This window comes from Natator depressus, chromosome 1 (assembly GCF_965152275.1).
Source record: "Natator depressus isolate rNatDep1 chromosome 1, rNatDep2.hap1, whole genome shotgun sequence".
NCBI classification, from domain to species: Eukaryota; Metazoa; Chordata; order Testudines; family Cheloniidae; genus Natator; species Natator depressus.
The window spans coordinates 174560418-174578197 of NC_134234.1; the positions used below are offsets into that span (position 1 = coordinate 174560418).

A 17780-nucleotide genomic window follows, 5' to 3' on the forward strand; every position below is an offset into this window, starting at 1 on the left:
GGCAAATTTTGGTGGCTGCCACTTCCTGACAGCTACTGACCAGTAGAACAGATTGCTGGGAGTTTTAAAGGACAAAGGGTACAAGGCAAAATCTGTTCTGAACCTGTGACTTAGAGATTCTTTCTCACCAGTTTAGTGTGTTAAATTTAACAGTGTGTTGAATATTGACTTTTTTCTTTCTATGGTAGAATTACCCTGCTTCTATTGTGGTTCAATAATATGCCTTTCCTGTACTATGCATAGATGCAAATTTCAAATATGAAGGGCTTAAAAGAGGCTACTCAGGAGGGAGATGGCTTTATGTTTTCTGAATCAGGATACAAGTAACTCCCACAGTGCAGAATACAGAATCTGTCACCAAACACAGATGGGGATTTTGCTTGCGTGATTTGCAGTTTCTAGTCATGAGAATTAATATCACTACCTGGTGCAGCAATCTGCACCAGAGGATGTGACCTCAGATTTTAATAGGGATAGCAGTCCAGGAACCGTGTTGGGGGTCCTACAGGAAGGTCTAGAGATGTTGTTCAGGTTCTTGGAGTGACCAGGTAGCTATTTATCCACAAAGGTTATCTGTTTATATTTAGTTATATCTTGCTTACTATAAATATCATTTGAATTTTCTTTTTTTCAACCACCTGTTAATCAGGATTCACAGGCAAATGTAAGCCAGACACAAGCTATGACTTTATTAACTTAGCCCGCCTCCCTGTTTTTATCCACTTTCCTTCTCTCACATACCAGGTACGTGCAGCCTTGCTTTAAGAAACCTCTTGGGATCCAAGCCTTTTGTTGGTTAGAGCCAGGGGTTTGTTATAGCAAAAGGACAATAAAAAACAACAATAAACTTCTGGAGTAAGTTAATTAAGTTGCCTTGGATAAAGGCTTTTAATTAATTATTAATAATAAAAATAAAGCTAGGAGTTGGTCATGGTAGTCACCGATTCTGTGATTTTTTTTTTTTTAATTTTTTTTTGTGTGTGATCTTTGTAACTTCAGCCTCGGATGGCAGAGTTGTCAGCCCCCGGTACTGGTGGGGCTGGGGCTCTGGGCCATCAGCCCCTCACACTGGTGGGGCTGTGGCTTTGGCTTGATCCTGGGTGGCAGGAGGTGGGGTGGGGGCCCACTCCTCAGTTTCTGCCTGAGGGCTCAACCTGTGATGCTGGATAAAAATTGTGCATATGTGTGATTTTTTTTTTACAGTACTGTACTGTAGTTAGGATCCATGGACTGGGTTCATTATAGCAAAAAGTTGATAATAATGAAGGGCATTATAGTGAGGGTGTATTGTATTTAATTGGGTCTAGTATGGGGTTACAGAGCTCCCACTATATAATCAATAACTCATTGTAGATCTTCAGCCTAATCCTTAGAACTTGGCTCACTTCTGAATCCTCTTGCCCTACCCCACCATGAAGGGGATAAAGGATACCAAGGGGGACTTTGCTCTGTGAAGACTTCAGCTCTCCTCTTTTGCTTACAGGCCAAAGTTCTCCCTGCCATGTCTGGGAGCTGACCCTTTTAGCCTTTATCTGTACTGGACACAGGTCGTAAGTTACCATGAACTAAACATTCGTACATTACCTCCTAAAATTGGAATTCCAGGTCTCACTCCTTTTAATCTAAGATGGCTTCCACAATGCTCCAAGGAAAGCAAAAATCCCTTCTGACCCTGCTAATATGGCCCAATGGGGGAAAAAATCCTTCTTGATACTGAGAACAGGTGATTGGTCAGACCCACAGGATCCTGGAAATGCAGCTCTGTGTACCACGAACTAGATCAGAGTTTCTCAATGACCAGTCTGTGGATGGGCACCACTCCCTGAGATCTCCCTGACACAGTTTAGGAAGTCAACAAACTGGTCCCTGGTATCAAAAGGCTGAGAAACACTGAACTAGATGACCTCTCCAGTTCTCTTCCAGTTCTACCTCAAATACAGGGAAGGAGGGCAGGACAGCAATCTCAGCATGGCCCCAGCTTCCTTGGAAGGCTTTAAACTAAAAGATGGGTAAAAATGAATCAATTCCCCTAATCCCTCCCTGGCTTGCCAATGGGAGGAATAGAAGCCCCTCCTGCAGGCCCACTCCCACATGCAGTTTGAAGCAGAAGGAGGGGCTTGGTTCTAGCATGTTTGTGCATGTGTTCTCCTCCCCCTCCTCTAGGTGCTGGCTACCCCATGCTGGCCTGTCCAAACTTCCCTCTGCACCCCAGTGAGACAGGGAAGGGTATTATCCTTGTTTGTGAATATTAGTGGTGCATTAGATTGTAATGTAGGATTTGTGGCCTGGATCCACAAAAGGACTTAGATTTTGTAGTGCCTAATTTGTAGGTGCCTAGAAAATCACTGGAATCCATAAAGCCTGGCTTAGGTGCCTATGCTCCCTATATAATAAATGTTGAGAGATTCCTTAGAATGGGATCTACCAAAAGCAAGTATGCTAGGTGGGGAGCTGCCTAAGCTAGACAATGGGAGATGCCTATGAGATGACTGTATCTGAGCTCTGCCCCCTCTCATAGTTTGGCATCGAGGTCTGAGCTGGAGGCAGGTGCCTATCTTTGTTTGTGATCCACAGCTGGGAACCCATCCACTATAGTCCAATGGCTTATATGCCTATGCTGTTCCTTATAAGAATGGCTTAATCAGCTGTATAACACCACACAAAACAGCTGGTGGTGGGTGGGTAAAAGTGTCCCCACTCTTATAACCTTTTAGCCCACGGAGGAGGGAATTCACCCATGATGTTGCAGATCCCAGTTTAATTCTATCCTCTGCCTGATAGGGAGAATGGATTTGAATAGGGTTCCTCCACCACTCAGGTAAGTAAGTGCCCTAAACCCTGGACTGTAGAGTCACACACGCTTTTACTGCCCAATTAATATTTAACTATTGAATACAAAGCGGAATGGCTTCAACAAGAGTGTTGGAAAGAGCTTCCTATTAGAAAGAAAAGGAGTACTTGTGGCACCTTAGAGACTAACAAATTTATTTGAGCATAAGCTTTTGTGAGCTACAGCTCACTTCATCAGATGCATTCAGTGGAAAATGCCTCAAGTACTCCTTTTTCTTTTTGTGGATACAGACTAACCCGGCTGCTACTCTACTTCCTTTTAGAGTATCACATAGTCCAACGGTTAGGGAACTTATCAGAGAAGTAGGAGAACCCCTACGGGTAGAGGGGGGAAATGAACCAAGGTCTTTTGTATCTTGGGTGAATATGTGAAACACCAGGCTAAAGACAAGGGAGGCCAGCTCTTGACTATTTTGTGTGGTTAGATATGCTCAGAGCATGCCTACAGGATCAGGCCCAATAAGCAAAATAGGCAGGGGAATGCTTGTCTCCATCTGGTTTGAGGATTGTGCTGGGGCTGAGGCATGAGATGTGCACTGCTGCCTCATATGCCTATTTCCCGAGGCAGAAACAGAGATGCCTGGGAAACTTTTACAGCAGAAATGTAGGTGACCAATGGGTTTAGGCACCTTGAGGGTTCAGTGGCATCCTTGTAGGAATTTAGGTGTCTAAGCCCCTTTGGGCCCATTTCTTTCGTGCTTTCATGAGAAGGCAATTATGGTATGAAATCACTCTTAGCTCTCCCTATTCAATATAATTAGATTTAAATGATAAAGATAGAGAACAATAGAATGGAAATTCAAAAGAATCTACAATAAATGTTACAACAAAGTATAAAAGACACATAAATATGCAGCATACTCACATATCTAGTTTATTGGCCACGTGCCTACGGTAAATCTGTAAAGTGATGGCTCAGAACAAATGAAAGCTAAATGTATTGTAAAACAAAAACGTATTAGCAGCAGAAAGAGTATATAAATGTTGGTTGTGATTGCCCAACTAATCAAAGTAACTCCAGACTGCAGGGGCCAAATTCAGTCTCACATAGGTAGTTCCGCTCCCATAAATTTTAATGAGTTGTGTCAATTACACCAGGTTTCAGGTTATCAATATGAAGAAAAGAAGGATCAAAAGGTTTTGTCTAACATAGATACTTCAGTAGAGCTCCTGCCTGAGGTGAATCCCACATTTGTTGTGATCTTTGACTGGTTGCACCTGTGACTTAAATTATCTACAGCTGAACAAACTGTGTCTGATTAGCAGGAAGTGTCTGAAAGATTCAGGTTTTCTTACATGTATATGTACAGTTGTTCTCGATCAGCCAACCTACAGAAAAGGAAGTGGTATTTTCTTCTTAGGTATGATATGGCTAATTTTGTAAATTAGAAAAAACGTGAAACAAACAAAATTAGGCATTTTTCGTTTCATGGGAAAACATATTAGCCTTTCTTCCCAGCTGAAGTTGTACTAATGTCATACTCACAATCATATTTGATTGCTCACTTATCCAGTTTACCTTTTACTTTGGGAATTTTTTAAAGAAAGTTTCCTTTCTGCTTCAGGGAAGACAAAATTCTATAGAGGTTCAGGGAAACACAGGCAGTTAATTATCTCTTATATCTGTATTGCAGTTCTTCTTCCCCCCTCTCCCCCAATATGTAAAAGAGAACTTCTGCCGAGCTCAGAGAAACCTTAAAAAATAAATTGGAATGCTCCCAAAGTGTTAAAGAGAGTCTTAATATTTAGTGATTCAAAAAAGGATTACAAGAAACGCAGTTCTCTGTAGTACTGTCTCTTGAGAGCTCATCTTCATCAGCTAACTAAAATGGAAGAATAGAATATTTCTTAAACAGACTGACCTGTTGTACTCACTAAAAAGTCACTATTTTTGTTAAATTAACATAGTTGCTCTGGACTGCTGGCTGTGCTAAATTTCTGTAATTGTTAATCAGACAGAAGTAATGTATCAGGAATAATCAACCAGTAGACAGGTAATACATAAAGTAATAGCACAGTAAATAGGCTTCATTGTCTACTCTATAAGTGCAATTGTATGTAATTATAAAAATGTTTGACTAAAGTAAAAAACTTTCTGCATGTATTGTGAAAAGCTTGGTTTAGGATTAAAAAGAAGTAAACTTTTTTGGGTTTGGAGTCAGATTCTCCATTGATAGATTATGCTCATAAATACAATTTCAGTAACTTGATGGTGGTAACACATTTTTTTAAGCTCAGAAAAATGGTACCCTTCTATATAAGGGTCAGTATTCAGTCATATCTGCTGACTTTAGACATATCTACTTCTGTTAGTTGCCATGTCCTCTTTTTCCTATGCCTCCAAATCCATTACACTGTACTTGAAGAGTTCACTGTTGGAATGTGTGACCATATGTAATAGTCTTTTATGATCCTTGATGCTTGACATTTGATTACTCATATTATTATCTTTACATAGCTATAAATATACTAGTGATCCAAAAACTACCCAGCCCTCTTACATAATTCAGGCGCAGTAGATAAATCTATTTCCTTTAAAAAGAGATCGAGGCCAAGGGAAGCCCTATTTTGAATTTAACCCTGGGCTTTAGTTTGCTGCCTTTGCCTTGCAAGAATCTTTTGAAGGAAGTGCGGCAAACTTGAGAAACTCCTCCCCATCCCCCCAGCCCATCTAAGTTTCCCTTCTGACCTGTCTCTCAATTCCACAAACTTTGTTTTTGGTTTTATAATTTGATATGTCAATAAGCAGAGTGCTCTTTGAATTCTGACGATACAATTCAAACACATTATGAATGAGTAGAATAGAAAATGATGTAACCAGAAAGTGGTGCACATTATTTATTTAAATTCATGTTGGTGACTCTATGTTAAAAAAAATGTGTCATACATGGATATGAATGAAGAAGCAGTAGGCATTTGGAACTAGAATGAAGCCCAGTATTTATGATAGCACAGCAAATCAGTAAGCCATGTTACCATTACTAGGCATTGGGTCCAGAGTGCAGCATGGAGGAATAGCCTATATGAAAGGACAGTACGCCAAGTCTCACCCCAGGACTTTCACTGTACTGTAGCAGTGTTCTCATAGGACATTATTGTGAGGCAAGCTTGTGTGCTGTAGATTCGCATCCTGGCTTGCCATGCAGTAACTTGCTATGCAGACCTTTGCATGCTGCTCTAGTTATCCCACAGATCCCTGATGCTTTTATACGTGCCCCTAGCCTAAACTGCATTTTCACTGGTTGAACACAGCAGGAAGAAAGTGCAGTTCAGGTCACACGTCAAAATCTGTATCAGGCTTTGACTTGTTTGATTCCTTTTTCTATTGTGTATTACAGAGACGTGGACCTGTGAGCTTCCCTCTTATTTTTTTTTTCTCCTACAAACTAATACTTCACACACTTCCAATCTGCTTACACCACCTCATTAATGTCCACATGTGAAACATATGTTTTAAAAAACCATTTATCATATTTAATAAAATGTAGACATTGATTCCTATGCAGTTTCTAGAAGTAATTTTAATGATTTCAGGTTTTTGATATTTATAGTAAAACTGGCATGGATGCAGATAACATGAAAATTCAGCATTTATGAAATGCAAGCTTTCTGTAGATAAAGGAAAATTGAAAATTATCTTTACTTCTATTCATTAAAATCCCAAAGTAGGTAAATAACTAATTAAACACCATCTGTTTGCTTACACTGCACTAATAAAAATGAATCTACCCTTCTATCTCTAAAACCAATTCTTTGCCAATTTTTTTAACAGAACACTACTTCTGTGAATTTGTAGTAATAAAAAGTACCTTGGGTATTTACAGAGCTTTGTGCCTTTGGACAATGATTTCAGTAGTCTGTTCTTCCCACAAATTCCTTTTTCCCTCAATACTTGCAGCATTTCCATGTTTTTTGTTATCCCTCAGCAGTGCAGCCAATGCATTAAGGTGTAGGAAGCAGCTGCCGGGTGATAGCCAGAGAAAGTGCTATTTTGCTTACAGACCAGCAGTGCTACTTGAGGATATGTGACAATTTCTCAGGGAATTCAGGACTTGTTGTCCCTCTCTCTAGGGTAACTTGCTGGAGCTAAAGTATGTGTCAGCGCCCGGACACTACAGGCTCTTAGCCCTCCAAACAATCTCCTCAGAAGTTCTGCCAGCCTTTATTTTGCCTTCCAGGTTAACTTTGTGTGCAACTTAAAAGCACTCCCCTATAGCAGTGGTGGGCAACCTGCGGCCCATGTGGGACACATCAGGGTAATCTGATTGCGGGCTGCAAGACATTTTTCTGGCATTGACTGTCCACAGGCATGGTCCCCCACAGCTCCCAGTGGCTGCGGTTCGCCGTTTCTGGGCAATGGGACATGCTGGCTGCCGCTTCCCGCAGCTCCCATTGGCCAGGAACAGTGAACAGCGGCCACTGGGAGCTGCGGGGGACCATGCCTGTGGATGGTCAACATCAGCAAAATATCTCCGGCCCGTAATCAGTTTACCCTGATGGGCCGCAGGTTGCCTACCACTGCCCTACAGTACCCAGCCTCTGTCACTGGACACTCACAAAAATCACCAAGGACCCTGTCTCCAAAGAGCCAGTAGTCACACCAGCCTGCTAGACCAGCTGAGGATTCACACTTCAATATATTGCACTTAGGTGAACTTATAGTAAAACCATGAATAAGTTTATTAAAAAAGAACAGAGATTTAGGTGACACTAAGCAAAGATAATAGAAGCAGAAAATGATTACAAATAAATAGTCCAGAAAACCTTTGAAAAGTATTCTTGCTGTTTATTCCTCAGAGTGCTGGCTCCATGTCCCCTTTTCTCATTCTCTTGTTAATTTGCTTTTCCTTCCTCCTTGCTTGTTAACTTCATATGCAAATGTAATTTCCTTTGTCTTTAGCCTACTTTGCTGTGTTTACATTCAAGATCAGGGATCAGCAACCTGTGGCACACGTGCCAAAGGGGGCTCGCGAGCCAATTTTTACTGGCACGCTGCTGCCAGCCCGGGTCTCAGCCACCGGCCCCGCTCAGCTCGCTGCCTGCCTGGGTGAACAGAACCCCAGGCTGGCAGCAGGCTGAGCGGGGCCGGCACCCAGGACCCTGGCTGGCAGGAGCCGGCGGATGGAACCTCAGACCGTCAGCGGGCTGAGTGGCTCAGCCCACTGACGGTCTGGGGTTTTGTCCGCCAGCCCCGCTCAGCCTGCTGATGGTCTGGAGTTCCAGCTGCTGGCCCCTTGCCAGCTGGGGTCTCGGCCGCCGGCCCTGCTCAGTCCACTGACGGCCTGAGTGAATGGAACCCCAGGCCGGCAGCGGCTGAGCTGGGCTGGCGGCCGGGTCCCCAGCTGGCAAGAGCTGGTGGAACCCCAAACTGGCAGCGGGTGAGCCGCTGCCAGTCTGGGGTTCTGTCCACCACCCAGCACAGCCCGCTGCCAGTCTGGGGTTCTGGCTGCCGGCCCCTTGCCAGCCGGGGTCCCGGCCTTCAGCCCTGCTCAGCCTGCTGCCAGCCTGGGATACCGGTCGCAGGCCCCGCTCACCTCGCTGCTGGTCTGGGGTTCCAGCCGCCCGGCCTCCTGCCAGCTGGGGTCCAAGCCTCTGGCCCTGCTCAGACCTCCTGCCAGCTTGGGGTACCAGCAGCCAGCCCAGGGCTCTGCTCCTGGCCTGGGCCCAGCGCTCTGCAGCCCTTATAAAAAATTACACTACAATTAGCTTAAAAACTTAAACTTAAAAACTTTGTATATTACAGTAATCATTAAAAAATGTATAATGTTAATAAATACATAGGTTTGATGAAACAAAATAGTTGTACTTATGTGCCTGTGCTTAATTTGTGTTTTCGATGATTTACCTTCTAAAAAAATGTCGCATGTCTTGCACCCCCAGAAAGGGCATCTCGCACCGCCAGGGAGTGCGTGCACCCCAGGTTAAGAACCACTGCACTAAACTGATAAGATCTGCATTTTAATTTAATTTCAAATGAAGCTTCTTAAACATTTTAAAAACCTTGTTTATTTTACATGCAATAGTTTCGTTATAATATAGACTCATAGAAAGAGACCTTCTAAAAACGTTAAAATGTATTACCGGCACTCGAAACCTTAAATTAGAGTGAATAAATGAAAACGTGGCACACCAATTCTGAAAGGTTGCCGACCCCTGACCTAGGCAGACAGGCAAATCGATATTCCTTTGTCTGGGACAAAACCATGCTGGTTTGAGCATATTTTTGGTACACAGACCTACAACTTCTTAATTGTTTCCTGTACATACATCACACAACGATTATGATGACCAATATGATAGAAATGTTCATCTGATAGTTTATATGACATTCTTTATAGAAAAATCCCATGACAGCAATGTGTTAGATATAGTGAGTTTGTTAAGTGTGATAGAAGTTGCTGTTACATGACAGTGAAACCTTTGCCAATGGACATTGAGCAGCTCTTAGGATCACGCAGGGTAATGTGGCAAGATGACCAAACTTATGAGTTAATAAAAACTAATCAAAACAGGGTTGTCTCTCCATCCTGGGATATCTGATCACCATAACTAACTTCAGAGCGTCAAATGTTAACCTTGAAAGAGCTACATGTGTTTCATGAAGAAGCACATCTGATTCTGGGCCAAGTGGTTGGATCACTGATACATATGATTAAATGTTAACTTTGTATGTGTTTCAGAAGATCACAGTCTATATTGGTTGGTAGCACTGTGGGCTTACTGGCTACCCAATCCTCGCTGTAGATGTCAGCTGAAATCTTGGTTCATGTCTGTAATGGGGTACAACCTGGAACAGTGGGACTGCTGTGTCTCCTTAACTCTCCAGCCTGGCCTGTTCCTCACAATGCTTTGCTAGTGACAAGCAGCAAACCCCTCCAGGTGCTGTTATCACTCAGTCAACATTCAGGGACACATCCAGCTAAATTGCATGAATGCTCTTGAACCATACACAGGGAAATACCAGAAAATACCCCCACCTTGCACCCCAGAAATGGACTGCCTTACGCTGCTCAAGACATTCTCCTGAGCAATACTAGCTTATTAATTAGTCTGCCACTTCATCAAAGGATAGCGAACATGCACCAGCCTTTGTAATCTGAGCAGATTCCCCATCTCACTGGTAAGGATAAAACATTAAAATAAGTTTATTAACTACAGAAACATAGATTTTAGGTGATTATAAGTGGTAGGCATGAAGGTCAGAGATAGTTATCTAAGAAAATAAAAAGTAAATACATTCTAAACCCTAAACTTTCAGACTAAGCAAGATTTTAATCAAACAGCTTTTCTCACTGCATTGCACATTGCAGGCAGTTCTTAATAAACAGGCTGAATTTTCTTTTCAGCCTGGGACCAATCTCCTCAGTTCGAAGTCTTTGTCTTCCTAGCATTCTTGTTGCCTTCAGAGTAGGTGGGAGAGGAGGGACCTGGTCTCATGATGCCACTGTTCCTTATTTTAGATTCCTTTGGACATGAACTGAGAAGGTACTGGCCCAGGCATGTCCTGGCAAGCCTTGCTGAGTCACAGAGTTGAGCAATCCTCATTGTGCTGTGCCTGTGCAACTGCCTCTTTTTGAATTGTAAATATTTTGTTTATAATTCCCTTACTGGTCAATCATCAATTAACACCCACCTGGGTGTGGGTCACCACCTTTGTTGCCACTGAGGAGCCTGCAGTGGACATCTCCCAGTCTCACATCATTGTTCAGTAACAACCATATAGCAAAATCTCATTTATTTTGAGAGTAAAAATCATAATCATACTGTATTGTACAGTAATATCTAAGACTATGAATCCTCAATACAGTCAGCTATCACACAGTCCTTTATGTATTACAGATACTACAATTAATGCACATTGTAGGTGTAGAGGTTTTTTTTTAAGTTTGTGGAACTATGTCAAATCCATTTTGAAAAAAAAAAAAAAAAAAAAACCCAAATCCACATCCAGGCACCTCAGAATAGCTTTATTGAAGGGCTACTGGTTGTTCAGGTATTTATACTGCCCTAATAGTCTCCGGAACTGTGACTACTCTGTCTTTATAGAACAGAATTACCATTGCATTTTAAAAATATTTCTATTGGTTTTTAGATACAGAAATTAGTTTGGCGATGTAGTGGTGGGGACAAATAATTAATTTCTAATATATATATCAGTGAGTTACAGAAAGAATGAATTGGTCTCAGATTTGTTTTCCTGAGTAGCTCTTGCACATGTATAAAATGAAAATGAGGTTCAGAGATTAAGTTTGAGCTAAAATTCACAATTTGGAAAGACAGATGTAAACATTGTTGTTTGTGTGTGTTTTGCAATTAGGGGAGAACACAAGGCTACAGTCATGGGAGAGGGGAAATGTGAGGAAATTGCTGCCAAATTTAGGCAAGTGCCCTATGCACTCTGTAGCATGTTAGAGCTAAGTCTTACCACAAAACTTTGTGTGACAGTGTTACACTCAGTAATGTGACAAAAAGGGTATTGTACAACATGGAATTATTTTGTTATAATAATATTCAGTTATTTTGTAACAATTCTAAAAAATAATTGTAAGTGAAAATCCAGCTAATGTCTGTTTATGATTATGGTAACAAGAATGTTATGCTTGTGAGCTGTAGCAGCTCTGAAGAGGGAAGTCTGGCAGGGGAAGATGGGTCAGGGGCTTTTCTCAAGCACTATCTTGGGAGAGAGCAGAAAGGCTCAGTGAGGTAGAGGTTGCCAGTCCAGGCTCTTAAACTCTGTGTGAGCCAAAGTAAAATATTTATTTATTTGTCTGGCCACTTGGTTCCATTTTGTACAAGGTCATAAGCATAGTTTTATGAAAGTCCTGAAGAGAGAGACTTTTTTGTTACAGATGAATATTTATGAAAGCTGGTTGATATATTAATCCTAGCTAGACTTATTCCTGAAAAGGTTGATTGCCCTCCCTTCCCCCATTCCCCCTGTATTTCCAAAGAGCTGTAATTACACAGATATAATAATCTCTCTTTTCATAGTGTCTAATAATGCAATGGCTGGAGGACAAGAGAGCATCAGAGTAATTGGGTGGACATGTTGGATATTAACGGTAATTCTGATGGTATGGAGTCACCAGGCCAGTGGACAAGGGCAAGGTAAGTTCTAATGTTTTCTTTCTGATAATCAACTGTTTATTGATGACTGAAACAATGTGGAGGTGGGGGGCAGGACATCTGCTTACTTGAGAAGTTTGTCATTGTTTTGTACTGTGTGTATTTTGACTATTATTAACTAGAGCTGATTGGAAAATGGGGGTGGGTGGGTGGGTAAGGAGGACTTTCTATGGAAAACTTTGACTTTTTGGTGAAAAATCAAAATCCAAACACTTCGAATTTGAAAAGCTGTCCACAGTGCCTCAAGCTCCCATTTTCCTCTATAGCTCAGGCTATCTCTGATTAGCCTGAATATCCCATAGTATACCACAGACTCACCTCTTGTTGAGGGGAGGTGGTATATAATGGGAGTTGCATGGTCATGGTGCATAATTGGAGACAAAATATGGCTGGGGAGCTTGGCCCATAGTGCAGAATGGGGATGTGAGGCAACTAAATTACAAGTCCTCTCCTACGCACCACAGCAGCATAGCCAAAGCAACTTATTTTGTGTTTGGCTATTTTTTTTTTGACAAAAAAAATAAAATATTCCATAGAAAACTTGCACTTTTAGCGATAACTTCTGTTTACTCAGAAAAAAAAAAGAAAAATAATTTTGATGAGAAAATTTTGATCAGTCAAGTTGCTAACTGTTCAGCTTTTTTTTATGAAAATGGCTGGTTTACATTTTTCAAACATTTTGCTCATATTTAAGTCTTTAGTCATGTATGATTCTGGGAAACACTTCAGATTGTTTCAGCTCTGAAGTTACTGGATGTAATGTTACTGTGATGTAAACCGTTGTTTGAAGAAAGGTGAAAACTACTCAAGTGCTTTACAGATTAAAAAGCACATGTTGCATTTTCAGTCTGAAACCTGAATAGGAAGTCAGATATGTTAAATTTACTGTGGCTTAATTGTTTTTGTCAATGATACTGTAAGCAATATGAAATGTAATATTCAAGTTATCTAAAGAGCACCAACCTCACTTTCAGATAACTCAGCCATTTTGCATTTGTGTTTGGTTTATTTTCTTGAAAGTTTCTCCATTTCTGCCTTGAAGGATAATCTCTGTTGATAATTTTGAGATAGGAAAGAATAACAGATAACTGAAAAAAGGAAGGGAGAGAAAAGCTTGTAATTTTTGTGTGTGAAACCGTGAATATTTTTACACCCTGGGAGTAAGTGATAATTTATGAGGCATTGAAGTAAAGGGGAAAAGTGAATAGAAATTCCTTTTGTGAGATATGCTAAGCTTACTTTGATAAATTAGTATTACAGAGGAGCTGCAAGATTATCATGTCCTCAATTTACTCAGCTAACAGGAAAAAAAGGTGTCGTTTTTCAACAAAAGGTTTTCTGTGTCCTATTGTGATTAATAACAGTAAATAATGCTGTTGACTAAAATGTGCCTGTAATGTCTGCTCTGATAATTGTGGGGTAGTGGTTTGGGGGTGGGGTTAGATTTGTTTTTGGCTGTTGGAATGGTCATTGTATTTAATGTATAGTTTGATACTAGTTGTGAGTTTGAAAATCTACATCTGGAATCTGAGTATAAATAAAATTTGTGTTGCATTTTCCCAAATAGTGCCCTGATCCTGCAGATACTTACATAACTGTGCAAAGAAGTTTAGCACCTGTGGAACTGTTTGAAAGATTGGGGCCCAAGGGCCTAATCCAAAATCCATAGTAGTAAGTGGAAATCTACCACTTATTTTAATAGGTTTTGGATCAGGTCCAATATGAACAGCTACAGCAGATCTCTAGGTGTGATTTCATATACTGAAGTTTTTTGACTGATGAAAACTGTTTCTATACAGAGATGATTTTATTTTTTTAGCTATTTGAAGTAAACTTGTGAAAACAAAGTTTTAATGAATGCACTGTTACTTTCACTTTGGTTGCAATGTGTGGCTGGGAAAATACATCTATTTTGAAAATTATTCTGATTATGTATTGTATGCAAAAATGACCTGCAACAAGTATGGTAAAATATTTTTATCCTATTCAATGACTTAACACCTGTGTGATGAACATTTTGATACTGTTTCTGAATGAAGGAAAAGTAAAAAAAATTAATGTGTAAACATGTATTTTTAATACCAGGGCTATTTGTCTGACAATGTATAAAACATTACTTAGTCTCCTATAACTATTCTGTCTTCCTTGACAGAAAAAGGCCATATGTTTTGTAAATGACATAAAACAATGTAGTCAAATACATTAATCCATTATTTTCACAAATTCTGTTGCAAATCGTATTAAGATTTACAAGATAGTTACATGGTTCATGGATAACCATAAGTAGGGTCAAATATGTATAATATAATCAAGTTGAATGTATTTCAGTTTTGGCAGAATTGATGAGCTCTGTGAGGACTGAGGTTTACCATATGCCTTCAGTTTAGATACTTTCTAGTATGTGTTAACACTTGCCACTGCTACCAATGGCTACATGAAATTTAAAGTGACTAAGAAGTTTGTTTTTAATTCACTGGCAATGTAGAGATACATTAAAACCTAGGGGCAATAATCTTTAGAGTAAATATCCAACAGACTTTTATGGATGATTCAAATACTGTGTCTGAATGGAAATTTTGTAACTGATTTGAGTTACAGTAATACATCCTGCAATCCCCTAATGTTTTCACTTAAAAATAATTTGAAGAAATTAATATGCTCGGCAGAAAGAATGGAGTCTTTATGGAGTCTAATTATAGATGTTTATTATTCACAGGACTCATGATCATACTTCGTTTATCCCCATTAATCATGGCCAAAAAGTAATTTCATCCGGTACACCAAGTAGTAATATTGAAATAAACTCTAAGGTAACTATTTATTCACCTTTTTCTTATAGTAGTCTATATGTGCTCCGAATTCTTTTGAGAAACATACTTCTTTAATACTAGTACTGAATATAGATGCTAATTCAGCCCTCAGATACCTGGACCTAATTTCCATTGACTTCAGGTGGTACCATTCATGTGTCAGAAAGATAAATTTATCCCTCTGCTCTTCCATAATGAGGTAGGGGTGTGTGTGTGTGTAAAACTCTCGCCTTCCCAGTAAAGCAAAGTCTTATTAGGTGAAAGATGTGAACAGACATTTATTGGGAGGATTTGAGTTTCACTTTGAAAAGTGCTATTCATCCTACTTACTTGGAGGATTTTAGTATATTTTCATGAGCAAAATATTTGTGACTAGAAAAATGTGGCAAAGAGCAAACCAGATACCTTTAGTTCAGATTAACTGATTTAGAGTAAATGAAGCAACAATATAAGAAAGCATAAAAGCCAAGTCTCCACAGGAGAGCACAGTATCTCACCTCTGTGGAAAATTGCATCAGCTGTGCCTCTCAAAATGGCAATTGCCCCTTCAAACAGACTTCTAGAAAACACTTATATAGCTTGAAGCTCAGTACAATAGTGAACTCTGTATAGTAAACTATAATTTACACTAAACTTTTTATCTAATCTGATCACATGAACTTAATGTATAAAGTGGTGGGTATTAAGGTAATACAGTCTTTCAGATGACATTTAGTTGCATATATAAAAGCCTTTAGTTATGGATCAACTTTATTTTTTTTCAATAGTGGCATTGTAAGGTTCCATATTCACTGTCACGCTAACTTTCATATTAAATTTACTCATTGTCCTTTTAAATGGAAGCTATTTTTAACTGCCAGCATTCATATATAACCTGGGTTATGACAGTCAAGCTGGGTTCATCCACCATTTTAAAAAAAAGTTCTGCAGGCACAAACAAAACAAAACACAGCCACCCTCCTGCCCCCCACAGAAAACCCGCCAAACCAGATAAATACAAAACTCTTTCCTAACTATTGTGTTAACTCTGAAGTATTTTCTTAAGCAAATTTCACACTGACACCAACAGACCCAGACTTTGGGCCCTGTAAAGTCTGTGGGCACTCTTGACTTGAGGGAACCGAGAAATATAAAGGAGAATATCTGCTTCTATTTAATAAATTTGAGTAAAAATTCAACATTTGTCATTTCAGCTCTATGCACTACACTTGGACTCAAAGAGAACTGGACAAAACAAGAACACAATTAAATACAACTCTCTCACTATTCCAGATTTAGGCACATTGCCAGAGAGAGGTTAAGACATATGGCTGCATATACACAGGGAACAGCTTCTGAATCACAAAACTCTCGCTCCCAGAACAATCCACTTACACCAGAAAAAATCCAACCTGCTCTTTCAAATACTAACACCAAACTCAAACAAAAGCCTCTCATTTTTAAACTGCTATCCTGTTGAGTCTCATTTCCACGTACTGGCCCAAATTAAACTCTGGAGTAACTCCATTGAAGTCATTGGAATTATACAAGAGATAGATTTAACCTGCATTGTCAGCAGCTTGTCTATCAATTGTTAGAATTTTGCTAATGAACACAATATGTGCACCAACTATAACAAAAATATGGAAGAAAGCTCCATGTATCATCTTAGTCAGAATTCATAATCAAAAGAGTACAAGCAGTGTAAACCTTGTAATTAACATTGGACTAACCTTGTGAAGTGGGGAATGTAAGTTTCCATGGGCAACAAAAGAGATGAACTAACGCTTTAGATCATAGCAATGTGCAGTTCAATATATAGTGGACTTGTTTCAAAAGAAATGAGCCTCTTTCCAGCTACTGACTGGAACATTATCTTTTTCTATTTCTCTAATATGAGAGAGAAGGATGTCTGGCTGTTGGCTTTGCTAGTGCATATTAGTTTGTCTGGTAATGTAATGAAGGGACCTACTTTATATGTTTAAGATTTTAAAAAGTGATTAGTGACTCTGGGTGTCTCAATTTTTGGGTCCCTATCTTGAGATGTCTTAAAGGGAACTTATCTTTTTTTTTTTCAGAGTGATGGGCATCTTTCCTCTGAAAACCATGCCATTTAAAGTGACTCAAGTTGGGCACCCCAAAATTAAGGCATCTAAAGTCATGAGTTAATTTAAAAAATAAAATGAGGGCCACTGGTTCATAACTTGCACTAGTTTTTTATTTATTTTAATTGCTCTGTTGTATAAACATTATGAAACATGTCTACTAGTTCAGCAATGAGTTTCTAATCTTGACATCTAAAAGGAACCACGAGGTCATGTTATTCTAACTAGCATCTTGCTCTTCTATTCCCAAAACTCCTACTTAAACAGTTAAAGCTAAGGCATAATTCATCTTTTGAAACATTGGAGTTACAAATTAATGCTTTATAGTATTTGAAAGATGGCACACTAAGTTTTTCTAGATGTCATAAGGCACTGTTTTCTAGGTCTAGTGGTTCTCAAGATAGTGGCTGGTAAAATCCTATTGGACTCAAAATGGAAACAAATGCTATATGTTTATTAGAATGATGTAATCTCAGTACTAGCCCTTGTGGATTGCAAGATATTAAACTTGAAAATAGTTTACTGATTCCTCAGCCCAACACTGTCTTTTCACCACTTCTCCAGAAGTGAATATGGCAGACTCCATGGACCAGGGTGCCTTTTTAAATCTCTAGTTCCCCAAATACATATTGTTTGGACATCAGCCTGTGAAACCCTAATTCAGCCTCTTTGTGCCTATCCTTTATGATACAGTCTTTAATTACATGATCACTTACTGTTGTTTTTCCACAGGACCCCTGCATCATTCAGTGCACAGACTGGCCTCACAAGGAGGCCAAATTAAGGTTGCATCAGCAACTGTCAATCTGGCATTTCCTAGTTTTTGAGTGCTTGACTTTGCAAATTAAATAATGTTCTTTCAACATAATTTTTATATAGAATATAGATACAGTGTACAGGTAGATATTTT

The 17780-nt window shown here is 39.6% G+C and overlaps 1 protein-coding gene across 2 annotated transcripts in view; it reads left to right on the forward strand.

Annotated features, from left to right (window-relative positions):
* ROBO2 (roundabout guidance receptor 2) overlaps positions 1–17780 on the forward strand; it is a 1509143-nt gene that overhangs the window by 11636 nt on the left and 1479727 nt on the right. For both annotated transcript variants that reach the window (XM_074971504.1, XM_074971513.1), the window contains exon 2: positions 11842–11958. In XM_074971504.1, the coding sequence (XP_074827605.1) occupies positions 11856–11958 (103 nt within the window). In that variant the 5' untranslated portion in view covers positions 11842–11855. The remainder of the gene's footprint in view (positions 1–11841; positions 11959–17780) is intronic.